This window comes from Dendrobates tinctorius, unplaced genomic scaffold (assembly GCF_039654945.1).
Source record: "Dendrobates tinctorius isolate UK_male_01 unplaced genomic scaffold, ASM3965494v1 ptg000189l, whole genome shotgun sequence".
NCBI lineage: Eukaryota > Metazoa > Chordata > Amphibia > Anura > Dendrobatidae > Dendrobates > Dendrobates tinctorius.
This window is the reverse complement of record NW_027361856.1, coordinates 3,764,426-3,785,000: the sequence shown is the minus strand read 5'-3', so window position 1 is coordinate 3,785,000 and position 20,575 is coordinate 3,764,426. Positions and strand designations below refer to the sequence as shown.

Genomic DNA, 20,575 nt, shown 5'->3' with positions numbered 1-20,575 from the left:
CTTATTCTTGGGAATAGATTCCCGAATCTTTTCCCCTGGGTGTACCTTCCCTCAACTATTTATCTAGTTGATCCACCCATACCATAAGGCTCTGGAGGTACATGTTGCCGCTATAGCTGGCCTATTGCTTCCCAAGCACCCTTGAGGAAGGTATCAGCCTGTTTATCTAAGGGGTGATTCAGAGTACCCCTGTCCTCAAAGGGGAGTGCAAACTTTTTTTTTTTTTTGAGGCCTTGGCGACAGCTACTTCAGATTTCGAGGCCTTGTCCCAAAATGTGGACGCCCCTTCGTCAAAGGGATATTTCCTCTTAAGGGAAGGAGACTGCCTATCCGGTTTTTCCCCTTTTTTTTTTTTTTCCCCTGTACATTCTCGTTTAGCAGAAACACCATGCGTTTCTTTCGGCCCAGTCCCCCAACATTATGTCCTGGACTGGCCTATCAGGGCGAGGGTCTGCCACCTCCATGGTAGATCTTACTGCCTTTACCAGCGTTGTCTACCTCCTCTAGGGGAAAACAATGACGGCCTCCCGTTTGCTCGTCTGAGCCGGTGTCCGAGGTATGTGAGGTAATCTCCTCTGACGTCGAGACATGTGACTGGGAACCCGCTATGGCGTCCCTCCCTTTAACTCCCCCCCATGTCAGGGATGAAAAGGGGGTACTCAACCTCTGAACTGATTACAGCTCTTCGGTCCGCGGGATACACGGAGCCTCTTATCTCATGAGATTGGTAGGGCTCTGCTACCAGTGGGGCATACCCTGTTCTTTGTTTCCCCCCCCCTTCTTATTTCCCTGATAAGGGAAAAGAAGTCTGTTACAATGGTGATCAATTCTCGAAGGTCACTCACCAGGTATGCGCGGTTGCAGGTACCAGTTCGGGAGGTGGATTCAGGTCCCGTACGGGCTGATCCAAGGATGGTGACTGCTCCTTGCAGCCGATCTGCTGTGCTGCGTGGAGTGGCTACTAGACCGGTCACAACGCCTGTCCGCTCTTTTTTGCCGGAGATGGTGGTGTCGCTGCTGCCTGGCTCCCACTTGGGTTGCTGCTCCTGCTGTTCCCCTGTCCCCCACTTCCGGGACGCTTCCAGCCAGGAGCACTTTCAGCGCTTTCATTTTCGAATCTCCCGGCGTGTGACGTCACCTCCTCTCCCAGGCTGCACCGCTCTGTCTGGGGAGTGCGCCGCGCACATGCGCCGACCGCGGGGACCCGGAAGTTGTTTGTTCATTTAAGGGGCAGCACCATAATGATACACCTCTGTACCATAGCGCAGCCCGCGCGTGCCCTGGGTCCCCACCAGCCCCATCCTCATTTCCGGAGATGCGGCTCGGTCCTCAACCCCCCGCCCACCCTGTCGAGCCCGTCGGCTGCAGCGGTGGCGGCTTCAGGAACCGACCCCGCCGTGACAGGGGCCTCCTCGCTGTCAATCCTCTGACGGGACAGCCCTGGATCTCCTCTTTGGTAAGCTGCTGCTGGTTCTGTAGGTCACCCGTCAGGGACAGGAACCCAACTGAAGGCGGAGGGGAGGTACCGCCCTTTTTATCTGTAGGTTCCTGTCCAGGATGGGCGGATTCCCTCTCTCCGTGGTGCTGTCATGGGTGAGAGAAAAAAAAAAAAAAAAAAAAATGAACATTTAACTTTTTTCACAAAATAATTAATTCAGATCCAATTTGTTTTATTTTACCAAGGGTAACAGGACAAATTGTACAACAACTTTTGGGGTCCAATTTCTCCTGAGTACGCTGTGTGATAAAACACTCCGGGATCGCCTTTGCTGGGGTCAAAAGTCACGTGCGTTCAGCATGAAACTCAGGCGCAGAGCTGGGATTCGGGTATAACTGACACTGGGTCAGGTTTATTAATGGTGAAAGAAATGCATAAAGAAATAAAACATAAAACAAATCCTTGCCTGTCCGGCACTAACTAAACAAAGTACAACCTAACTACCAACTGGCGGGCTTCTCCCGTCCAGCCAAACCACAGTTGCAGTGGGCACTGCTCTCACTCACGTGTGTCTCTCACACAGACAGGCTCTCTGTGTTCCCAGGCAGAGACACTCACACAACCACCTGGCATCCTTTTATATCCACCTCCCATTATTCATTAGCAAGCAGGTGCGATACTGACCAGACTAGGCCACATAGGAAAGGAATCTGGGCGAGATATACCTGCCCTCATCCACTATTCCCACATGATTCTCACAGCTGATACCCCATATATGCAGGTAAACCACTGTTTGGGCGCACGGCAGAGATTGGAAGGAAGGAGCGCTGTTTGACTTTTCAATGCAAAATTGTCTGGAATTGAGATTGAACAACATGTCGCGTTTAGAGAGCCCCTGATGTGTCTAAACAGTGGAAACCCCCACAAGTGACACCATTTTAGAAAGTAGACCCCCTAAGGTACTTATCTAGATGTGTGGTGAGCACGTTGAACCCCCCCCCCCCAATGCTTCACAGAAGTTTATAATGTAGAACCGTAAAAATAAAAATCTTATTTTTTTTTCACAAAAATGAACTTTTCGCCCCCAAATTTTTATTTTCCCAAGGGTAACAGGAGAAATTGGACCTCAAAAGTTGATGTGGAATTTGTCCTAAGAATGCTGATACCCTATATGTGGGGGTAAATCACTGTTTGGGCGCACAGCAGAGCTCAGAAGGGAAGGAGCACCGTTTGACTTTTTCAAGGCAGAATTGGCTGGAATTGAGATCAGATGCATGTCGCGTTTGGAAAGCCCCTGATGTGCCTAAACAGTGGAAACCCCCCTCCCAATTCTAACTCCAACCCAACCCCATCCTTGTGTCAAGCCACTCATGACCAATAGACAATGTCAGAAGCATGTTACCTGAGCCAAGGAGAAAAAGAACTGGACTGTCGCTCAGTGGTCCAAGGTGTTGTTTTCAGATGAAAGTAAAGTTTGCATTTAATTTGGAAATCAAGGTCCTAGAGTCTTGAGGAAGAGTGGAGAGGCTACAATCCAAGCTGCTGGAGGTCTAGTGTGAAGTTTCCACAATCAGTGATGGTTTGGAGAGCCATGTCATCCGCTACCAGGAAATTTTAGAGCACTTGATGCTCAAACTCGCCTGACCTTAACCCCATAGAGAAACTATGGGGTATTGTCAAGAGGAAGATGAGAGACACCAGACCCGTCAATGGCGAAAGGCTGAAGGCTGCTATCAAAGTAACCTGGGCTTCCATAGCACCTCAGCAGTGCCACAGGCTGATCGCCTCCATGCAACGTTGCATTGATGCAAAAGGAGCCCCGACCAAGTATTGAGTGCATTTACTGAACATACATTTCAGTAGGCCAATATTTCGGATTTGAAAATCAGTTTTCAAGTTGATGTTATAAAGTATTCTAATTTACTGAGATAATGACTTTTGGGTTTTCATTGGCTGTAAGCCATAATCATCAACATAAACAGAAATAAACACTTGAAATAGATCACTGTTTGTAATGACTATATAATAGATGAGTTTTACTTTTTGTATTGAAGAACTGAAATAAATTTACGTTTTGATATTCTAATTTAGTGACCAGCACTTGTGCATACAGTACAGCGATATATGGGCTCCCCACCCTCACATACAGTCCAGCCATATATGGGCTCCCCACCCTTCACATACATACAGTACAGCAATAGATGGGCTCCTCACCCTCCATATTCAGTGGGGAAAAAAAGTATTTTGTCAGCCACCAATTGCGCAAGTTCTTCCACTTAAAAAGATGAGAGAGGACTGTAATTGACATCATAGGTAGACCACAACTATGAGAGTCAAAACGAGAAAACAAATCCAGAAAGTCACCTTGTCTGATTTGTCAAGATTTATTTTTTAAATTATGGTGGAAAATAAGTATTTGGCCATTAACAAAAGTTCATCTCAATATTGTTATATATCCTTTGTTGGCAATGACAGAGGTCAAACGTTTTCTGTAAGGCTTCACAAGGTTGGCACACGCTGTTGGTGTAAATAAGAAAAAATAACACACACCAACATAACTAGTGTAATGGGGTTTACCATATACTGAGTACTGCTAATGAAAAGAATAATGACAACCCCATAAAATGCATGGTGTTATGGACAGAGTGAAGACCATTTGTCACATAAATGTACAAGAGGGAGGGAGAAAGAAAAACTTCCTCATAACAAAACAGGTCATAAATAAAATTGCTTTATTTTGAATACAGGGCAAGGAACAATACATTAAAATTTACATGAGTTGGTAACCTGTCATGAAAAAAGATACCAAAGGTCCTAACATGTCGATCAAGTGTAGCCCAAATAGAAAGGACAAGAGAAAAATTACAAAAATGTACTATTAGCCACACACAATGTAAAGTGGGAATATAACCCACTCAGTGTAGCAGTAATACCATCATACCACATGTTGCAAAGTTATAATATACGATAGTAGCGTGGAAATCCCACCAGATATAACCATAAAAATGGGTTACACAAAGTCATGACACGAAAAGTATATTTGTAGCCCAAGTAAAAAAGGAAAAAAATCCCAATAATGTTATGTCAGCCACACGCAGTATAAAGTGGGAATATAACCCACTCAGTGTAGCAGTAATACCGTCATACTGACTACTGCAAAGTCATGACATGCGATAATAACGTGGAATTCCCACCTGGTATGACCATAATATCATTAAGATGGATTACATGATGTCCCAACACAAAAAGTACATTTGTCCCATATTACCAGATGAAGTGTCCGTGCAGAACGACAAGTGAGGAACCAGGTACCCGCCCCAACGCGCGTTTCGGGAACCTTCGTCAGGGGGCGCTATGACACAGTATTCCATAGTGCTCTTTATATTGTAGAAACCGGAAGGGCCAGTCCATGTATTGGACGGAAGTCACTTAGCGCTGCCCGGGTAACCGTGGACCCTCCCTCACACTCGGTAGATGGACAGCCATGACGCCCGGATGACGCGGGGCCCCACGTGACCGGACGCCCAAAGCCGCCATGCACCAGCCATGGGGAGGGACCAACAAGTCCCACAATGTAAATCGGGCATGCGCATAGCAAACTGATAGTCGTGGACGCCATCTTGGTTGGGGGCAGCAAGTCCAACAAATCTAAAAGGTAGCAGTATACGGACTAAGAGGCAGAATCGCCAGTACAGTATCAAGCATAAAAAATATACAGAGTATTGGTAACACGCGCAATAGAGAAAATCATTACATAATAATAACATAAGCTCATTAAGCTAAACATTTTGATATAATCACAAATATATACCTTATATAGAAGTAAATAAACTCCTCCTACAAACCAAACAAATGGTAATGATCAAATACCACCACTATGTTCGGATATGAAATATCAAATACATATAAAAAACACACTGTTGGTGGTATGTTGGCCCATTCCTCCATGCAGATCTCTTCCAGAGCTGTGATGTTTTGGGCCTGTCGCTGGGCAACACGGATATCAAATCCCTCTAATGGTTTTCTATGGGGTTGAGATCTGGAGACTGGCTAGGTCACTTCCCTTGATCTGGGGCTCCACGCAAGATCTCACCCTGTGGGGCCAAAATGATCACAAGAACGGTGAGCAAATATGACCTGCATAGAGCTGGGGCCACCGTAACAAAGGCTACCATCAGTAACACACTAAGCCGCCAGGGACTCAGATCCTGCAATGCCAGACGTGTCCCCCTGCTTAAGCTAGTACATGGCTGGGCCCTTCTGAAGTTTGCTAGAGAGCATTTGGATTATCCAGTAGAGTACTGGGAGAATGTCATGTGGTCTGATGAAACCAAAGTAGAACTGTTTGGTAGAAACAAAACTCGTCGTCTTTGGAGGAGACAGAATGCTGAGTTGCATCAAAAGACCACCATACCAACTGTGAAGGATGGGGGTGGCAACATCATGCTTTGGGGCTGTTTCTCTGCAAAGGGACCTGGATGACTGATCCGTGTATATGAAAGAATGAATGGGGCCATGTATCGTGAGATTTTAAGTGCAAACTTCCTTCCATCAGCAAGGGCACTGAAGATGAATCATGGATGGGTCTTTCAGCATGATAATGATCCCAAGCACACCGCCAGGGCAACGAAGGAGTGGCTTTGTAAAAAGCATATGAAGGTCCTGGAGTGGCCTAGCCAGTCTCCAGTTCTCAACCCCATAGAAAACCTATGATTTGAAAGTCTGTATTGCCCAGTGACAGGCCCAAAACATCACTGCTCTAGAGATATGCATGGAGGAATGGGCCAACATACCACCAACAGTGTGTGCCAAGCTTGTGAAGACTTACAGAAAATGTTTGACTTCTGTCATTGCCAAAGGTTAAATAACAAAATATTGAGATGAACTTTTGTTAATGACCAAATACTTATTTTCCACGATAATTTGAAAAATAAATCTTGCCAAATCAGACAAGGTGATTTTCTGGATTTGTTTTCTCATTTTGACTCTCGTAGTTCTGGTCTACCTATGATGTCAATTACAGGCCTCATCTTTTTAAGTGGGAGAACTTGCACATTTGGTGGCTGACTAAATACTTTTTTCCCCACTGCACAGCGATATATGGGCTCCCCACCTACCATATACCTACAGTACAGCAATATGTGCGCTTCTCACCCTTCATAAACCTACAGAACAGCCATATACAGTGGGGGAAATAACTATTTGATCCCTTGCTGATTGCCCGACAAAGACATGAACAGTCTATAATTTTAAGGGTAGGTTAATTTTAACATTGACAGATAGAATATCAAAAATAAACTTGATTATGATCTCAAGGCAGCTGGGACCTTATTCACCAAGAAAACCATTGGTAACACATTACGCCGTAAAAGTTTAAAATCCTGCAGTGCCCGCAAGCACCCCTTGCTCAAGAAGGCACATGTGCAGGACCATCTGAAGTTTACAAATGAACACATCAATGATTGTTCTGTGAGTGATTGGGAGAAGGTGCTGTGGTCAGATGAGACAAAAATTGAGGTCTTTGGCATTAACTCAACTCGCCGAGTTTGGAGGAAGAGAAATGCTGTCTATGACCCAAAGAACACCGTCCCCACTGTCAAGCATGGAGGTGGAAACAATATGTTTTGGGTGTGTTTCTCTGCTAAGGGCACAGGACCACTTCACCGCATCAATGGGAGAATGGATGGAGCCATGTACCGTAAAATCCTGAGTGAGAACCTTCTTCCCTCCGCCAGGATATTAAAAATGGGTCTTGCCTGGGTCTACCAGCAAGACATTGACCCAAAACATACAGCCAAGGCAACAAAGGAGTGGTTAAAAAAGAAGCACATTAAGGTTATGGAGTGGTCTAGCCAGTCTCCATACCTTAATCCCATAGAAAACTTATGGAGGGAGTTGAAGCTCCATGTTGCCAAGCGACATCCTCAAAATCTTAATCATTTGGAGATGATCTGCAAAGAGGAGTGGACCAAAATTCCTCCTGACATGTGCGTAAACCTCATCATCAACTACAAAAACACCTGACTGATGTGCTTGTCAACAAGGGTTTTGCCACCAAGTATTAAGTCTTGATTGCCAGAGGGATCAAATACTTATTTCTCACTGCAAAATGCAAATAAATTTATACAATGTGATTTTCTGGATTTTATTTTTGATATTCTATCAATGTAAAATTATCCTACCCTTAATATTATAGACTGTTCATGTCTTTGTCAGTGGGCAAACTTACAAAATCAGCAAGGGATCAAACACTCCCCCCCCCCCCCCCCCCCCCCCCCCCCCCCCAACTGTATAGGCTCCTCACTCTCACTTACATATAGTACAGCGATATATGGGCTCACCACCCTCCATATACATACAGTACAGATATCTAGGCTGCCCCACACACAGTGATAGTTGGGCTCCTCACCCCCATATACATACAATGATTGGCTCCTCATTTCCCAAACACAGTACAGCTATAAAAGCACCAATATACTCATCTCTTCAGCTACCTCGCCATACATGGTTTTAATCCACACACACACACACACACACACACACACACACACACACACACACACACAGTAGGTCGCCCTCATTCTCGCCACACACACATCGTAGAGCGCCCTTATTCTCGCCACACTCACACACAGTAGGACACCCTTATTCTCGACACAAACACTAGGGCGCCCTTTTTCTCACCAAACACATAGTAGGGTGCCTTTCACGAATCTGTTTCAGGTGTCCCAGGTCCAGGGGCTTCTTCCCTGTCTCCAACGCTAGGTGCGCTCTAGCTCACCATGTTTCCCAGATTACTTCCGATGATGAAGATGCCAGAGCCTTGCCTTAGCTCCTGAATCCGCACTCAGCCTGTATCCTTCCCCAACCAGGGAAGAGGGGAGTAGTAGCGTACCGAATACACCAACCAAGCTAACAATGTAATATGAACAGGGATAAAGGAAAATACCAATCATACAAATATACACACAAACAGAGGTAAACATCCGGGAGTGGAGGATGGGGTTAAACCAGAAGTAGGAGACGTAAGGGAATTATCAAACACTTAAAATCTAGCAACTGTCACAGATAAGTCCACCAAATGCCTTCTTTAATAACACTCTCCAGCCATGCAGCATAAGCTAACTCTGACAATGAGTGCTAGACAGGGCCTAGTTTATATAGGAGATGGGAGTGGCTAACAGTGAACTGCTGAGAGCCTTAATGCAGGAAAGCTTCCAAGAGCTCTTAAATGGAACCTGTCACCAGGTTTGGCCGATATAAGATCCAGCCATTGCCTTTTAAGGCTTATCTACACCATTCTATAATGCTGTAGATAAGCCCCCGATCCGACCTGAAAGATATGAAAAATAAGTTTTATTATACTCACCTGGGGGTCGGTCTGATGGGTGTCGCAGGTCCGGGTCTGACGCCTCCTATCTTGCAATGCCGTCCTCCTGCTTTCTTCATGGCTCCCCAGTATTGCGCTCCTGTGCAGTCGTACTCATCGGCCAGTGGCGTATCCAGGGGGGGGGCAGCCGGGGCAGTTGCCCCGGGCGCAGCCAGCAGGGGGGCGCAGTCGGGCCGCCTAATGCAGCGGTCCGCAGTGTCTCCCCCCCGGCGGCTGCGCTCTGCCGCCCACCATCCTGTGAGCCGGCTGTTCACTGTGACGGCTGTCAAGCTGACAGCCAGTGCAGAGAAGGAGGCCGCGCCGGCTCCCAGGCAGCAATTGTACTGGCGTCTATACAGACGCCTGTACAATTAGCTCTGACCGCCGGGTCAGAGCGACGTCAGCAGCGTGATCATGTCATGTGATCACGCTGCTGACGTCACTCCCCGGCGCCCAGAGCAAACGCTGGTGGTAAGTGTGCTCCTCTGTGGAGCTGAAGAACCACCGAAGATGGGAGATGGGGGGGGTGTTAATGAGTGGGGGGGTTATTGAGTGGGGATGGGGGTTAATGAGTCGGGGGGGTTAATGAGTGGGGGTTAAATTGTGGGGGGGTTAATGAATGGATGGGGGTTAAAGTGAGGGGGTTAATGTGTGGAGATGGGGGTTAATGTGGGGATGGGGGTTAAAGTGAGGGGGTTAATGAGTGGGGGGGGTTAATGAGTGAAGATGGGGGTTAAATGAGTGGAGATGGGGTTTAATGTGGGGATGGGGGTTAATGAGTGGGGGGTTATTGAGTGGAGATGGGGTTTAATGTGGGGATGGGGGTTAAAGTGAGGGGGTTAATGTGGGGATGGGGGTTAAAGTGAGGGGGGTTAATGAGTGAAGATGGGGGTTAATGAGTGGGGGGTTAATGAGTGGAGATGGGGGTTAATGTAGAGATGGGGGTTAAAGTGGGGATGGGGTTAATGAGTGGGGGGGTTAATGTGTGGGGGTTAATGAGTGGAGATGGGGTTAATTAGTGGGGGGGGGATTTGGGAGTGGGGATGGGGGGATACTTAATGTGTGGGGGGATTTGGGAGTAGGGACAAGGGATTATTGAGTAGGGATGGGGGATACTTAATGTGTGGGGGGATTTGGAGTGGGGATGGGGGGTAAGTGGGGATGGTATTTAACGTGTGTGGGGAGAGTTGAGTACACAAAATGAAGAGTATGTATGAGGGCATATATGAGGAAGCAGTATGGGGGATGGGTGCAGACAGTAAGGGGTGCGAACGGATGAATTTATGTGGGCACAGTATGGGGAGTGAGGGTGATGGGATGTGTGCAGACACAGTATGAGGAGTCGGGGGTATGTGTGAGCAGACAGTATAGAGAGTGAGGGGGTATGTGAGGAGACAGTATGGTGAACAGGAGGATGATAGAGGAGACAGTATGAGGAGGGAGGGGAATAGTGTGAGGAGACAGTATATTGCAGACATTTTTATTTAGGAGCATTATAATGACACTTCTATCTTTAAGGGCATCGTGTGAAGATTTGCTGCAGAAGACCGGAGAAGATGGAAGTCTGCTGAGACGAGATGTGGATGAGAAAACTCATCACGGGGTCTGGACAAGAAGAAGAAAAGGAGAACGACTGCAGAGATGACGTCATCTATAAGGTACCTGGATGTAAATGTTATTTGTGATACTGACTAATTCTCATGTTTTTATTTGTAAGGCCGGAGTCACACTGGCGAGGAATACGGGTGCGTGAGAGACGCAAAAAGCACGCATTAGACACGGACCAATGATTCTCTATGGGGTCACTCGCACCAGGCGTATATTTCTCCTCCGTATCCTCCGCTCCGTGCCACTCGCAGCATGCTGCGATTGTCAGCGTACTACGCCCGTAGTACGCCAATGCAAGTCTATGGGTGCGCAAAAAATACGATTACACACTGAACACACGTGTGACCTGCGAGCAATACACAGGTCTTTTGGCTGGTGAACAGGAAATGGGCCAATCCATCATCAGGAAGCCTAGACATGCAAATGAGCTCAAAAAGCGCTCCAGACATCCACGGAGTACAGCAGCAGCATGGCGTCCACATATATTAATGTAGAGATGCTAATTGTGCTGGTGCAGGAGCGTCCAGAAATATGGGACCCACGCGACGCAAACTATGCGAACCGCACACGAAAGGCGGCGTCATGGAGGCGCATCTGTCGCCAGATGTACCATGACTTCGGTGACAGACCACGTGATGAGCAGCAGAAAATTCGTAAGTGCAACCATAAAAATATAATTAACGTTAGCGCGCGCTATAAAATGACTCTACAATCAGCCCCCCCCCCCCCCCTTCCTGGGCATGTAATTTTAGCCTCATGAGGCCGTTACATTAGGATGTGACACGTGGCTTACCACAGCCATAATTAGGGGTTAGGCCACAAGCTCCTCATCCTCCTAGCCACTAAAATTAGTTTCAGTGGAGCTAATGAGACCCTGTGTATCAGCCCAATTACATATGCCACCATGGGTAGAACGCACACCCCAGAAGGCCCCATGCCTAGACTACTGTTTGAAAATGTGACCTCTCAAATATGTGATTTTGACAATCTTTCCTGCCACATTGCAGTGGAAGATGTGATGAAACGGTGGAGAAGCATCCGGGACCAGTACCGCCGGGAACGCCAGCAGCGGTCCAGGAGTGGGGATGCTGGCCATGTAAAGCGGAAATATATATATTATGACCGGCTGAACTTCCTCGCCCCAATTCTGGCTCTGAGACCGTAAGTACATACCTCACACCACATGACACAAAAACATTACACAAATACTTTACAGGGACAAAAATATTAATGTATTTTTGCCTCTGTTCTATTTCATAACAGAACTCAATCCAACCTTACGGATCGAGGAACGGCCTCAGAGGCAGAGCCCATTATTGATCCTGTAGGGGATGAGGTGGCAGGCCCATCTTCTCCCCCTACAAGAAGGATGTCTGAAGAGGAGGCATTACAAGACCACACAATGGCTGCCCGACACAACACACCACCAGGACGGTCTGCAGCTGCAACCTCACCCATCCTGGAAGAGATGGGCAACTTGAGCAGCAGCCCAACTGCCCAGATCAGGCCCTCCCCACAGGCTGCTCTTGCATCACGGCGAATAAGAAGGCGGCGCCAGGTCGCCATTCAAGAGAGCCGGACCCATGTGGACACTGGGGTGCTGAATTACTTGTCCAGAGTCACTACAGATGATGGTGAGGAGGCCTATGCACGTAGCCTCACCCTTTATCTCCGTGCCCTTACCCATGAGGTCAGGCTCCGTATTAGGGGGGTGTATTCAGATCCTGCTTGATGCAAGCACCCCCCCCAATACCCCATATGAGGTGTTTGAATTTCTGGAGAGGTGGCAGCTCTCACCAAGAAATTTAATGCGCATGAGACCATCCACACAGATGCTTGCTCAAGCAGGGTCTGAACAGCCCCTAATACGTGGGCCAACACCTCAACCCCTTCCTCCCCCTACCCATCCTTCTATTCCGCAGCCCCAAATGTCTTCATCAAGCCAACCCCACCAATATGGCCACTTGTACCCACCCAGTGTTGGAGGCTGGTCCCAACCTGGTTGGGGACGATCTGGCTATCTTGGTGGGTATGAGCCATGGGCCTACCAGAGCCAACAAGAAGCCCCTCACCATCATCATTATTACTCTGGGCAGTATCACCAACAGGCCCAGGAGGCTGGACAACAACAGCATCATGGGCAACAGTATGGCCCCACACAGGGCGATGTTGGCCACAATGTCCAGCAGCACCCACAGGCTGTTCCTCCCCGTTCCCCTTCCCCTACATATGAGGATTTATGACTCAAAAATTTGGAGATGTCCAGTGACAGGTAACTGGTGCTTCTAATCTAGACAAAAAAAAACAGGTGTTCTCCTTCACCAACATTTAGAACATAATTTAACACTCACATTTTTAAACAATGTTTTCCAAACATATGAAACAATCCATCATAACAGGCAACGCTACCTCACGCCTTTCACACAGATATTACATGTGTGTATAAAAGAGAATATTTAAATGCGCTATACTGTTTTACCTGAAAGGATGAAAATACACTAATCACTTGCTAATGCATAGGAAAGGCGTGCTTGCCTTTAGTTAAGTAGTCAACTTTGTTATTAGCATTCTCTAGTAAAACAATTTGAGGCGACCAGCATTCACAATATCACGCTCTCTCAATGTCTTAACAAGTGATTTTTGTATTTTCATCCTTTCCAGTATATCATGCTTAAATATTGTCTGTTCTACAGACAGGTAATATCTGTGTGAAAGATGTGAGGTAGCCTTGCCTGTCATGGTGGAATCTTTCTATGATTGGAAAACATTATGAGGAAATGTGAGTGTTATCTTATTGACTTTATTTAGGTGATGGAGCTCACCCTTTGTTGCCTAATCAAGGTTATTCTAGGCATGCAGCAATGTTGTTATTGCCTAATGTTTGGTGCATTTTTTTTCGTAATGTTAATGTTACACCAAGTTAAAGAAGGCCCAAAAGGTCATTTTGGCCATTGCCAAATTTGTGTTCTGGCAAAATTATGTTTGCCTTTAAGCAAAACAAACAAAAAAAAGGCAAAACTAAAAATTTGTCTACTCTAGTTAACGTCTCTGTGTGATTTCTCACTATCCATCACAACATACTTACAGACACCAACCAATGCAAAGAAACACTCATAGAATCATAAAAAGGCTTGAGTAATATAAATTTAGACACACTTTGAAAAAAAGAAATTATAACAGACACAGCATTCTCTTGCCAAGACGTTGCCCCCTCAGGTGAGATAAAGTAATTTGTGAATATATCACGCACTTTGAGGCCAGAGAGCGGTCTACGTTGAGGGATGATAGGTGGTCTCACCCTGCGCACATTGTCCGGCCTACGCACAACACCATCAGAGGAGGAGCAATCATGTATCCTGTTGAAGTTATGCAGAACAACACAGGCTTTCACAACTTCATTCACATTTTGCTCACTCAACTGAATGGCAGACTGGAGTACCCGCCATTTGGCACAAAGAATCCCAAAGGAACACTCCACCAGTCGCCTAGCACGTGATAGGCGCAAGTTAAAAATTCTGCGCCTGTGGTCAAGGTTGCGCCGGGGATATGGCCTCATGACATTACGTGATAACTGAAAGGCCTCATCTGCCACAAGGACATAAGGGACTGATTGTTCGGGGGAGCCTGGTAGCTGGCGTGGTGGTGGGAGATCCAACTGGTTGGTGCGTAGCCGCCGACCCATTATGGAAGTATTGAAGACTCTAGAGTCTCCCGTCCTTCCATAGGCCCCAATGTCAACAATTATAAACTTGTATTGAGGGTCTACCAGAGCCAACAATACAACAGAAAAGTATTGCTTATAATTGAAGAATTGGGAGCCAGAGTTCGGCGGCTTACGCACCCTGATATGTTTGCCATCCAGGGCCCCAATACAATTTGGAAACTGGCAGTCCTCCTCAAAGTCCCTTGAAATCCTTAACCAGTCTTCCATCCTGGGCTCGGGTAGGACCACCTGATGGAGTCTTGTCCAGATTTCTGCACATGTAGACCTCACTATGCCTGAAATGGTGGACTTTCCAATGAGAAACTCATGGTGGAGGGCGGCATAAGACAGGCCAGTGGACAGGAAGCTGTAGAACAACAGAAATAGTACAGGTTAGAATGGCTAAAGTAAAAAAAAATCAGTTACATGCCGACCAAACTTGGTAGGAAATGAGATAGAATAACACACACATATGTGGTGGCACAATGACTAAGTGATATGCAGTACATATTACATCTAACATTCTGCTGTGTCAGGTGAAACATATTTTGAGTAAGATGAGGGCATTAAACATTGTCCAAGAAGGCCAAAAAACATAAATTAACACACACATTATGAACATAGAGAATGTGGTTGTGGAGTACATACCGTATTGTGAGTAGAAGTCGCTCCTCTGCAGATATAGCTTTGCGCATCCTAGTGTCCTGAAAGGTGATCCCAGGGCGCACTGTCTCCAAGAGGCGATCAAATGTGGAAATGCTCATTCGACAGTACTGGTAAAATTTGTCCGGATGCTCCCGCAGAGACGAATAGAGGCGGTGAAAATGCCCTCTTGTGAGTCGTTGCCTCAAAAGTGGATGGACCCACATGCGTCTCCTCCTCCGCGGATCCACTATCACTGGGTATGGTTGCCCAAAGCGCCGTGACAAAAGCCAGGTAAAGAGAACCTGCTCAGTTGTATTGAATCTCAGACCCTCTGCCATGCTGCACAAAGAACACCAACACACCTCGTGAAAGCAAGGTGACAAATGGACAGAATGGAGGCAGCCACCTGTTTCTGAGTGTCTAAATAGGGTGCAGGCTAATGATTTAAATTGTTAGCAGGCCTCAAAACCGTTAAATGTCCATTTTGCAAGGCTGCGAGAAAATCTCGCCATACGGATTGCATACGGATTACATACGGAGACACACATGCGCAAAATACGCGACCTCACCTTGCTTACGGATGACCTACGGACCACTATTTAGTGGTCATTGATCCGTATTACGCATGTAAAATACTGACCGTACTTTGCGCAGGTTAGTGTGACTCCAGCCTTAGGAACATTAAAGGGGTTGTCCAGGCTTGTGCTGAGTCTACAGTCATTCTATGTGACTGCAGACATCTGAATTCTCACAGTGCTCACTGAACGCTGTTAGGATTCTCTCGTGCCGGTAATTTACATACATGCGGTCACATGCTGACTAGACATGTGTGGCCTCACTCAATGAAAATGAACAGAGCGAGGCCGGGCACGTCTAGTCGGAATGTGGCCAGAAGTATATAAATCACATACTTGTGCTGACATGACTGTACATCGGCCAGGGAGAATCCTAAAAGTGTGCAGTGCATTCGTTGTGAGAATTCAGAAACTGCAATGTCAGAATTCAGCTCTGCAGGTTCCAGTGTCATCACATGGACACTTCACTCATATGCGATTTTCATAGATGTGGTCCTGTGACAACGAGCTTCTCTTCCTGCTTTCAGTTTTTTACTGAACATTGAGAGCATTAGGGAGAGCAGCTCGTGTGTACATGGCTAAGTGTGTAAGTCACATATGTACTTTTTTTTTTGGGGGGGGGAGGGGGGGGGGGCGCCGAACCAAATTCTTGCCCCAGGTGCCACAAAGCCTAGATACGCCTCTGTCATCGGCCCTGTTGAGAGCAGAGTAAAGGACTGCAGTACGCAGGCACTGGGCGTCTCTGACCTTTCCCGGCGCCTTCGCACTGCAGTACTTTGCTCTGCCCTCAACAGGGCAGATGAATACGGCTGCGCAGGAGTGCGATGCCAGGGAGCCATGAAAAAAGCAGGAGGGCGGCAATAAGATGGGAGGCACCGGACCTGCGACACCCATCAGACCAGACAGCCCGCCCGGGTGAGTATAATAAAACTTATTTTTCTTATCTTTCAGGTTGGACCGGGGACTTATCTACAGCATTATACAATGCTGTAGATATGCCCAGAAAGGGGGTGGCCGCATCTTATATTGGCCAAAACAGGTGACAGGTTCGCTTTATATGAGCAGGTTAACCTCTTCACTGCTAAAAGAAACTTAAACCATTTTATATGAAGTGCTTCTAATCAGTGCAGGAATAGGAGAAATAAGACGCGGCGGTCTACTGGCTCCTCTCTGTTGCGTAAACCTGTGACAACTCCCTTATTCTCACCACACACACTCAGTAGGGCGCCCTTACTCTCACAAACACGGTATGGCGCTCTCATTCATCGTCTCTCACTCCCCTCCCCATACACAGCACAAAGCTCCCCTCCTATAAATGTCACTCACCCCTTCATTTCTCAGTTCTGTACGTCATCAGAGGTCTGTATCCTACAGCGGAGAAACGAAAAACCAAGAACTGCTGTGATATGCAGGAGAGGGAGGCGGGGAAAGTATTCTATTCAGGGGGAGAGGTGGGGAAGGTACCCTATTCTTTACAGGTGGGGTGAAGTATTCTATTCTATATGGGGGGGGGGGGGGGGGAGTATTCTAAACAGGGAGGGGGTAACGACAGTCTTTGGGGGCTAATTAATAAGGGGGTGGAATGTGACGACACAGCATTTCTTTTTAATTATGCCAGATGTAAATTCAGTAGGCCCAGAATCATAGACTGTTGTCTGAAGTATTGATTCTTCTTGTAGGTTGAATTGATATTTCTAAATGGCTGAATGGCTAATGCTTTGCATCTTTTATCAGCTCCTACAACTTACTGTCTGCTATCTTTGCAAGACAGTGATGCAGGGTCATTGAACAATGTTTGCTGATATGCTGATTACACATTGTCAAGGCCAGATAAATTGTTGACTTGCAACACAGAGGAGGAGAAACTATGCAAATAGATTACATAATCAAAACAGTGTGAGTTAACCTCATTCACATCTTTCTCTGACCTCTGGATGCTGGTTGAAGGACAGTTGTGAACGACATAAGGAGACGGTTTCCTCTTTCCAAGAGACTCTACAGGATGTCAGCTTAGGGGGAAATGGCCCCAGCAGGAAGAACACCGGACTGCTTCATTGAGCAGCACTGAAACCTCAGAGACCTCTTGAAGAATGCAGGTTCGGACAATCAAGCTACCTGGCCATATACCTCACTGCTCTCAGCTTCCTAAGATCGTACTTTATTCTATACAGGGGGAGGTGAAAGGATATTAGATTCTGTACAAGGGAGTGAGGATATCACACTACATAGCAGGGGGGCATTACACTATTTATGGGAGGGAATATTACACAATATAACAGGGGGGTATTACACTATATTCCAGGGGGGCATTACACTACATACAGGGGCGGGGGGTGGATATTACACTATTTATGGGAGGGCGTATTACACAATATAACAGGGGGGGTTACACTATATACCAGGGGGGGCATTACACTACATACAGGGGCGGGGGGTGGATATTACACTATTTATGGGAGGGAGTATTACACAATATAACAGGGGGGGTTACACTATATACCAGGGGGGGCATTACACTACATACAGGGGCGGGGGGTGGATATTACATTATTTATGGGAGGGAGTATTACACAATATAAAGGAGGGGGATTACACAATATACCAGGGGCCATTCCACTACATAAAGGGGCGGGGGGTGGATATTACACTATTTATGGGAGGAAGTATTACACAATATAACCGGGGGGGTTACACTATATGCTGGGGGGGTATTACACTATATACAAGGGGGGCATTACACTACATACAGGGGCGGGGGGTGGATATTACACTATTTATGGGAGGGAGTATTACACAATATAACGGGGGGGGTTACACTATATACCAGGGGGGCATTACACTACATACAGGGGCGGGGGGTGGATATTACACTATTTATGGGAGGGAGTATTACACAATATAACGTGGGGGTTACACTATATACCAGGGGGGCATTACACTACAAACAGGGGCGGGGGGGTGGATATTACACTATTTATGGGAGGGAGTATTACACAATATAACGGGGGGGGTTACACTATATACCAGGGGGGCATTACACTACATACAGGGGCGGGGGGTGGATATTACACTATTTATGGGAGGGAGTATTACACAATATAACGGGGGGGGTTACACTATATACCAGGGGGCATTACACTACATACAGGGGCGGGGGGTGGATATTACACTATTTATGGGAGGGAGTATTACACAATATAACAGGGGGGGTTACACTATATACCAGGGGGGGCATTACACTACATACAGGGGCGGGGGGTGGATATTACATTATTTATGGGAGGGAGTATTACACAATATAAAGGAGGGGGATTACACAATATACCAGGGGCCATTCCACTACATAAAGGGGCGGGGGGTGGATATTACACTATTTATGGGAGGAAGTATTACACAATATAACCGGGGGGGTTACACTATATGCTGGGGGGGTATTACACTATATACAAGGGGGGCATTACACTACATACAGGGGCGGGGGGTGGATATTACACTATTTATGGGAGGGAGTATTACACAATATAACGGGGGGGGTTACACTATATACCAGGGGGGCATTACACTACATACAGGGGCGGGGGGTGGATATTACACTATTTATGGGAGGGAGTATTACACAATATAACGTGGGGGTTACACTATATACCAGGGGGGCATTACACTACAAACAGGGGCGGGGGGTGGATATTACACTATTTATGGGAGGGAGTATTACACAATATAACGGGGGGGTTACACTATATACCAGGGGGGCATTACACTACATACAGGGGCGGGGGGTGGATATTACACTATTTATGGGAGGGAGTATTACACAATATAACAGGGGGGTTACACTATATACCAGGGGGGCATTACACTACATACGGGGGCTGGATATTACACTACTTATGGGAGGGAGTATTACACAATATAACGGGGGGGTTACACTATATGCTTGGGGGGTTACACTATATACCAGGGGGGCATTACACTACATACAGGGGCTGGGGGTGGATATTACACTATTTATGGGAGGGAGTATTACACAATATAACAGGGGGGTTACACTATATACCAGGGGGGCATTACACTACATACAGGGGCGGGGGCTGGATATTACACTACTTATGGGAGGGAGTATTACACAATATAACGGGGGGGTTACACTATATGCTGGGGGGGTTACACTATATACCAGGGGGGTGGATATTACACTATTTATGGGAGGGAGTATTACACAATATAACAGGGGAGGTATTACACTATATACCAGGGGGGCATTACACTACATACAGGGGCGGGGGCTGGATATTACACTATTTATGGGAAGGAGTATTACACAATATAACGGGGGGGTTACACTATATGCTGGGGGGGTTACACTATATACCAGGGGGGCATTACACTATATACAGGGGCGGGGGGTGGATATTACACTATTTATGGGAGGGAGTATTACACAATATAACGGGGGGGTTACACTATATAACAGGGGGGGGAATTACACTACATACAGGGGCGGGGGGTGGATATTACACTATTTATGGGAGGGAGTATTACACAATATAACAGGGGGGGGAATTACACTACATACAGGGGCGGGGGGTGGATATTACACTATTTATGGGAGGGAGTATTACACAATATAACAGGGGGGGAATTACACTACATAAAGGGGCGGGGGGTGGATATTACACTATTTATGGGAGGGAGTATTACACAATATAACGGGGGGGGTTACACTATATACCAGGGGGCATTACACTATATACAGGGGCGGGGGGTGGATATTACACAATTTATGGGAGGGAGTATTACACAATATAACGGGGGGGGGGGTTACACTATATACCAGGGGGGCATTACACTACATACAGGGGCGGGGGGTGGATATTACACTATTTATGGGAGGGAGTATTACACAATATAACGGGGGGGGGGGTTACACTATATACCAGGGGGGCATTACACTATATACAGGGGCGGGGGGTGGATATTACACTATTTATGGGAGGGAGTATTACACAATATAACGGGGGGGGGGTTACACTATATACCAGGGGGGCATTACACTACATACAGGGGCGGGGGGTGGATATTACACTATTTATGGGAGGGAGTATTACACAATATAACAGGGGGGTGAATTACACTACATACAGGGGCGGGGGGTGGATATTACACTATTTATGGGAGGGAGTATTATACAATATAACAGGGGGGGGATTACACAACATACCAGGGGCCATTCCACT

The 20,575-nt window shown here is 46.7% G+C and overlaps 1 protein-coding gene across 6 annotated transcripts in view; it reads right to left on the bottom strand.

Moving 5' to 3' along the window:
• The window catches only part of USF1 (upstream transcription factor 1), a 45,744-nt gene that overhangs the window by 22,829 nt on the left and 2,340 nt on the right, over positions 1-20,575 (bottom strand). For 2 of the 6 annotated variants that reach the window (XM_073552282.1, XM_073552283.1), the window contains exon 2: positions 16,665-16,706. The exons of 3 other annotated variants lie outside the window; for them this stretch is intronic. In XM_073552282.1, the coding sequence (XP_073408383.1) occupies positions 16,665-16,672 (8 nt within the window). In that variant the 5' untranslated portion in view covers positions 16,673-16,706. Of the gene's footprint in view, positions 1-16,664; positions 16,707-17,266; positions 17,287-20,575 lie in introns of those variants that run through there. One more of the 6 variants, XM_073552284.1, reaches the window with a different exon arrangement.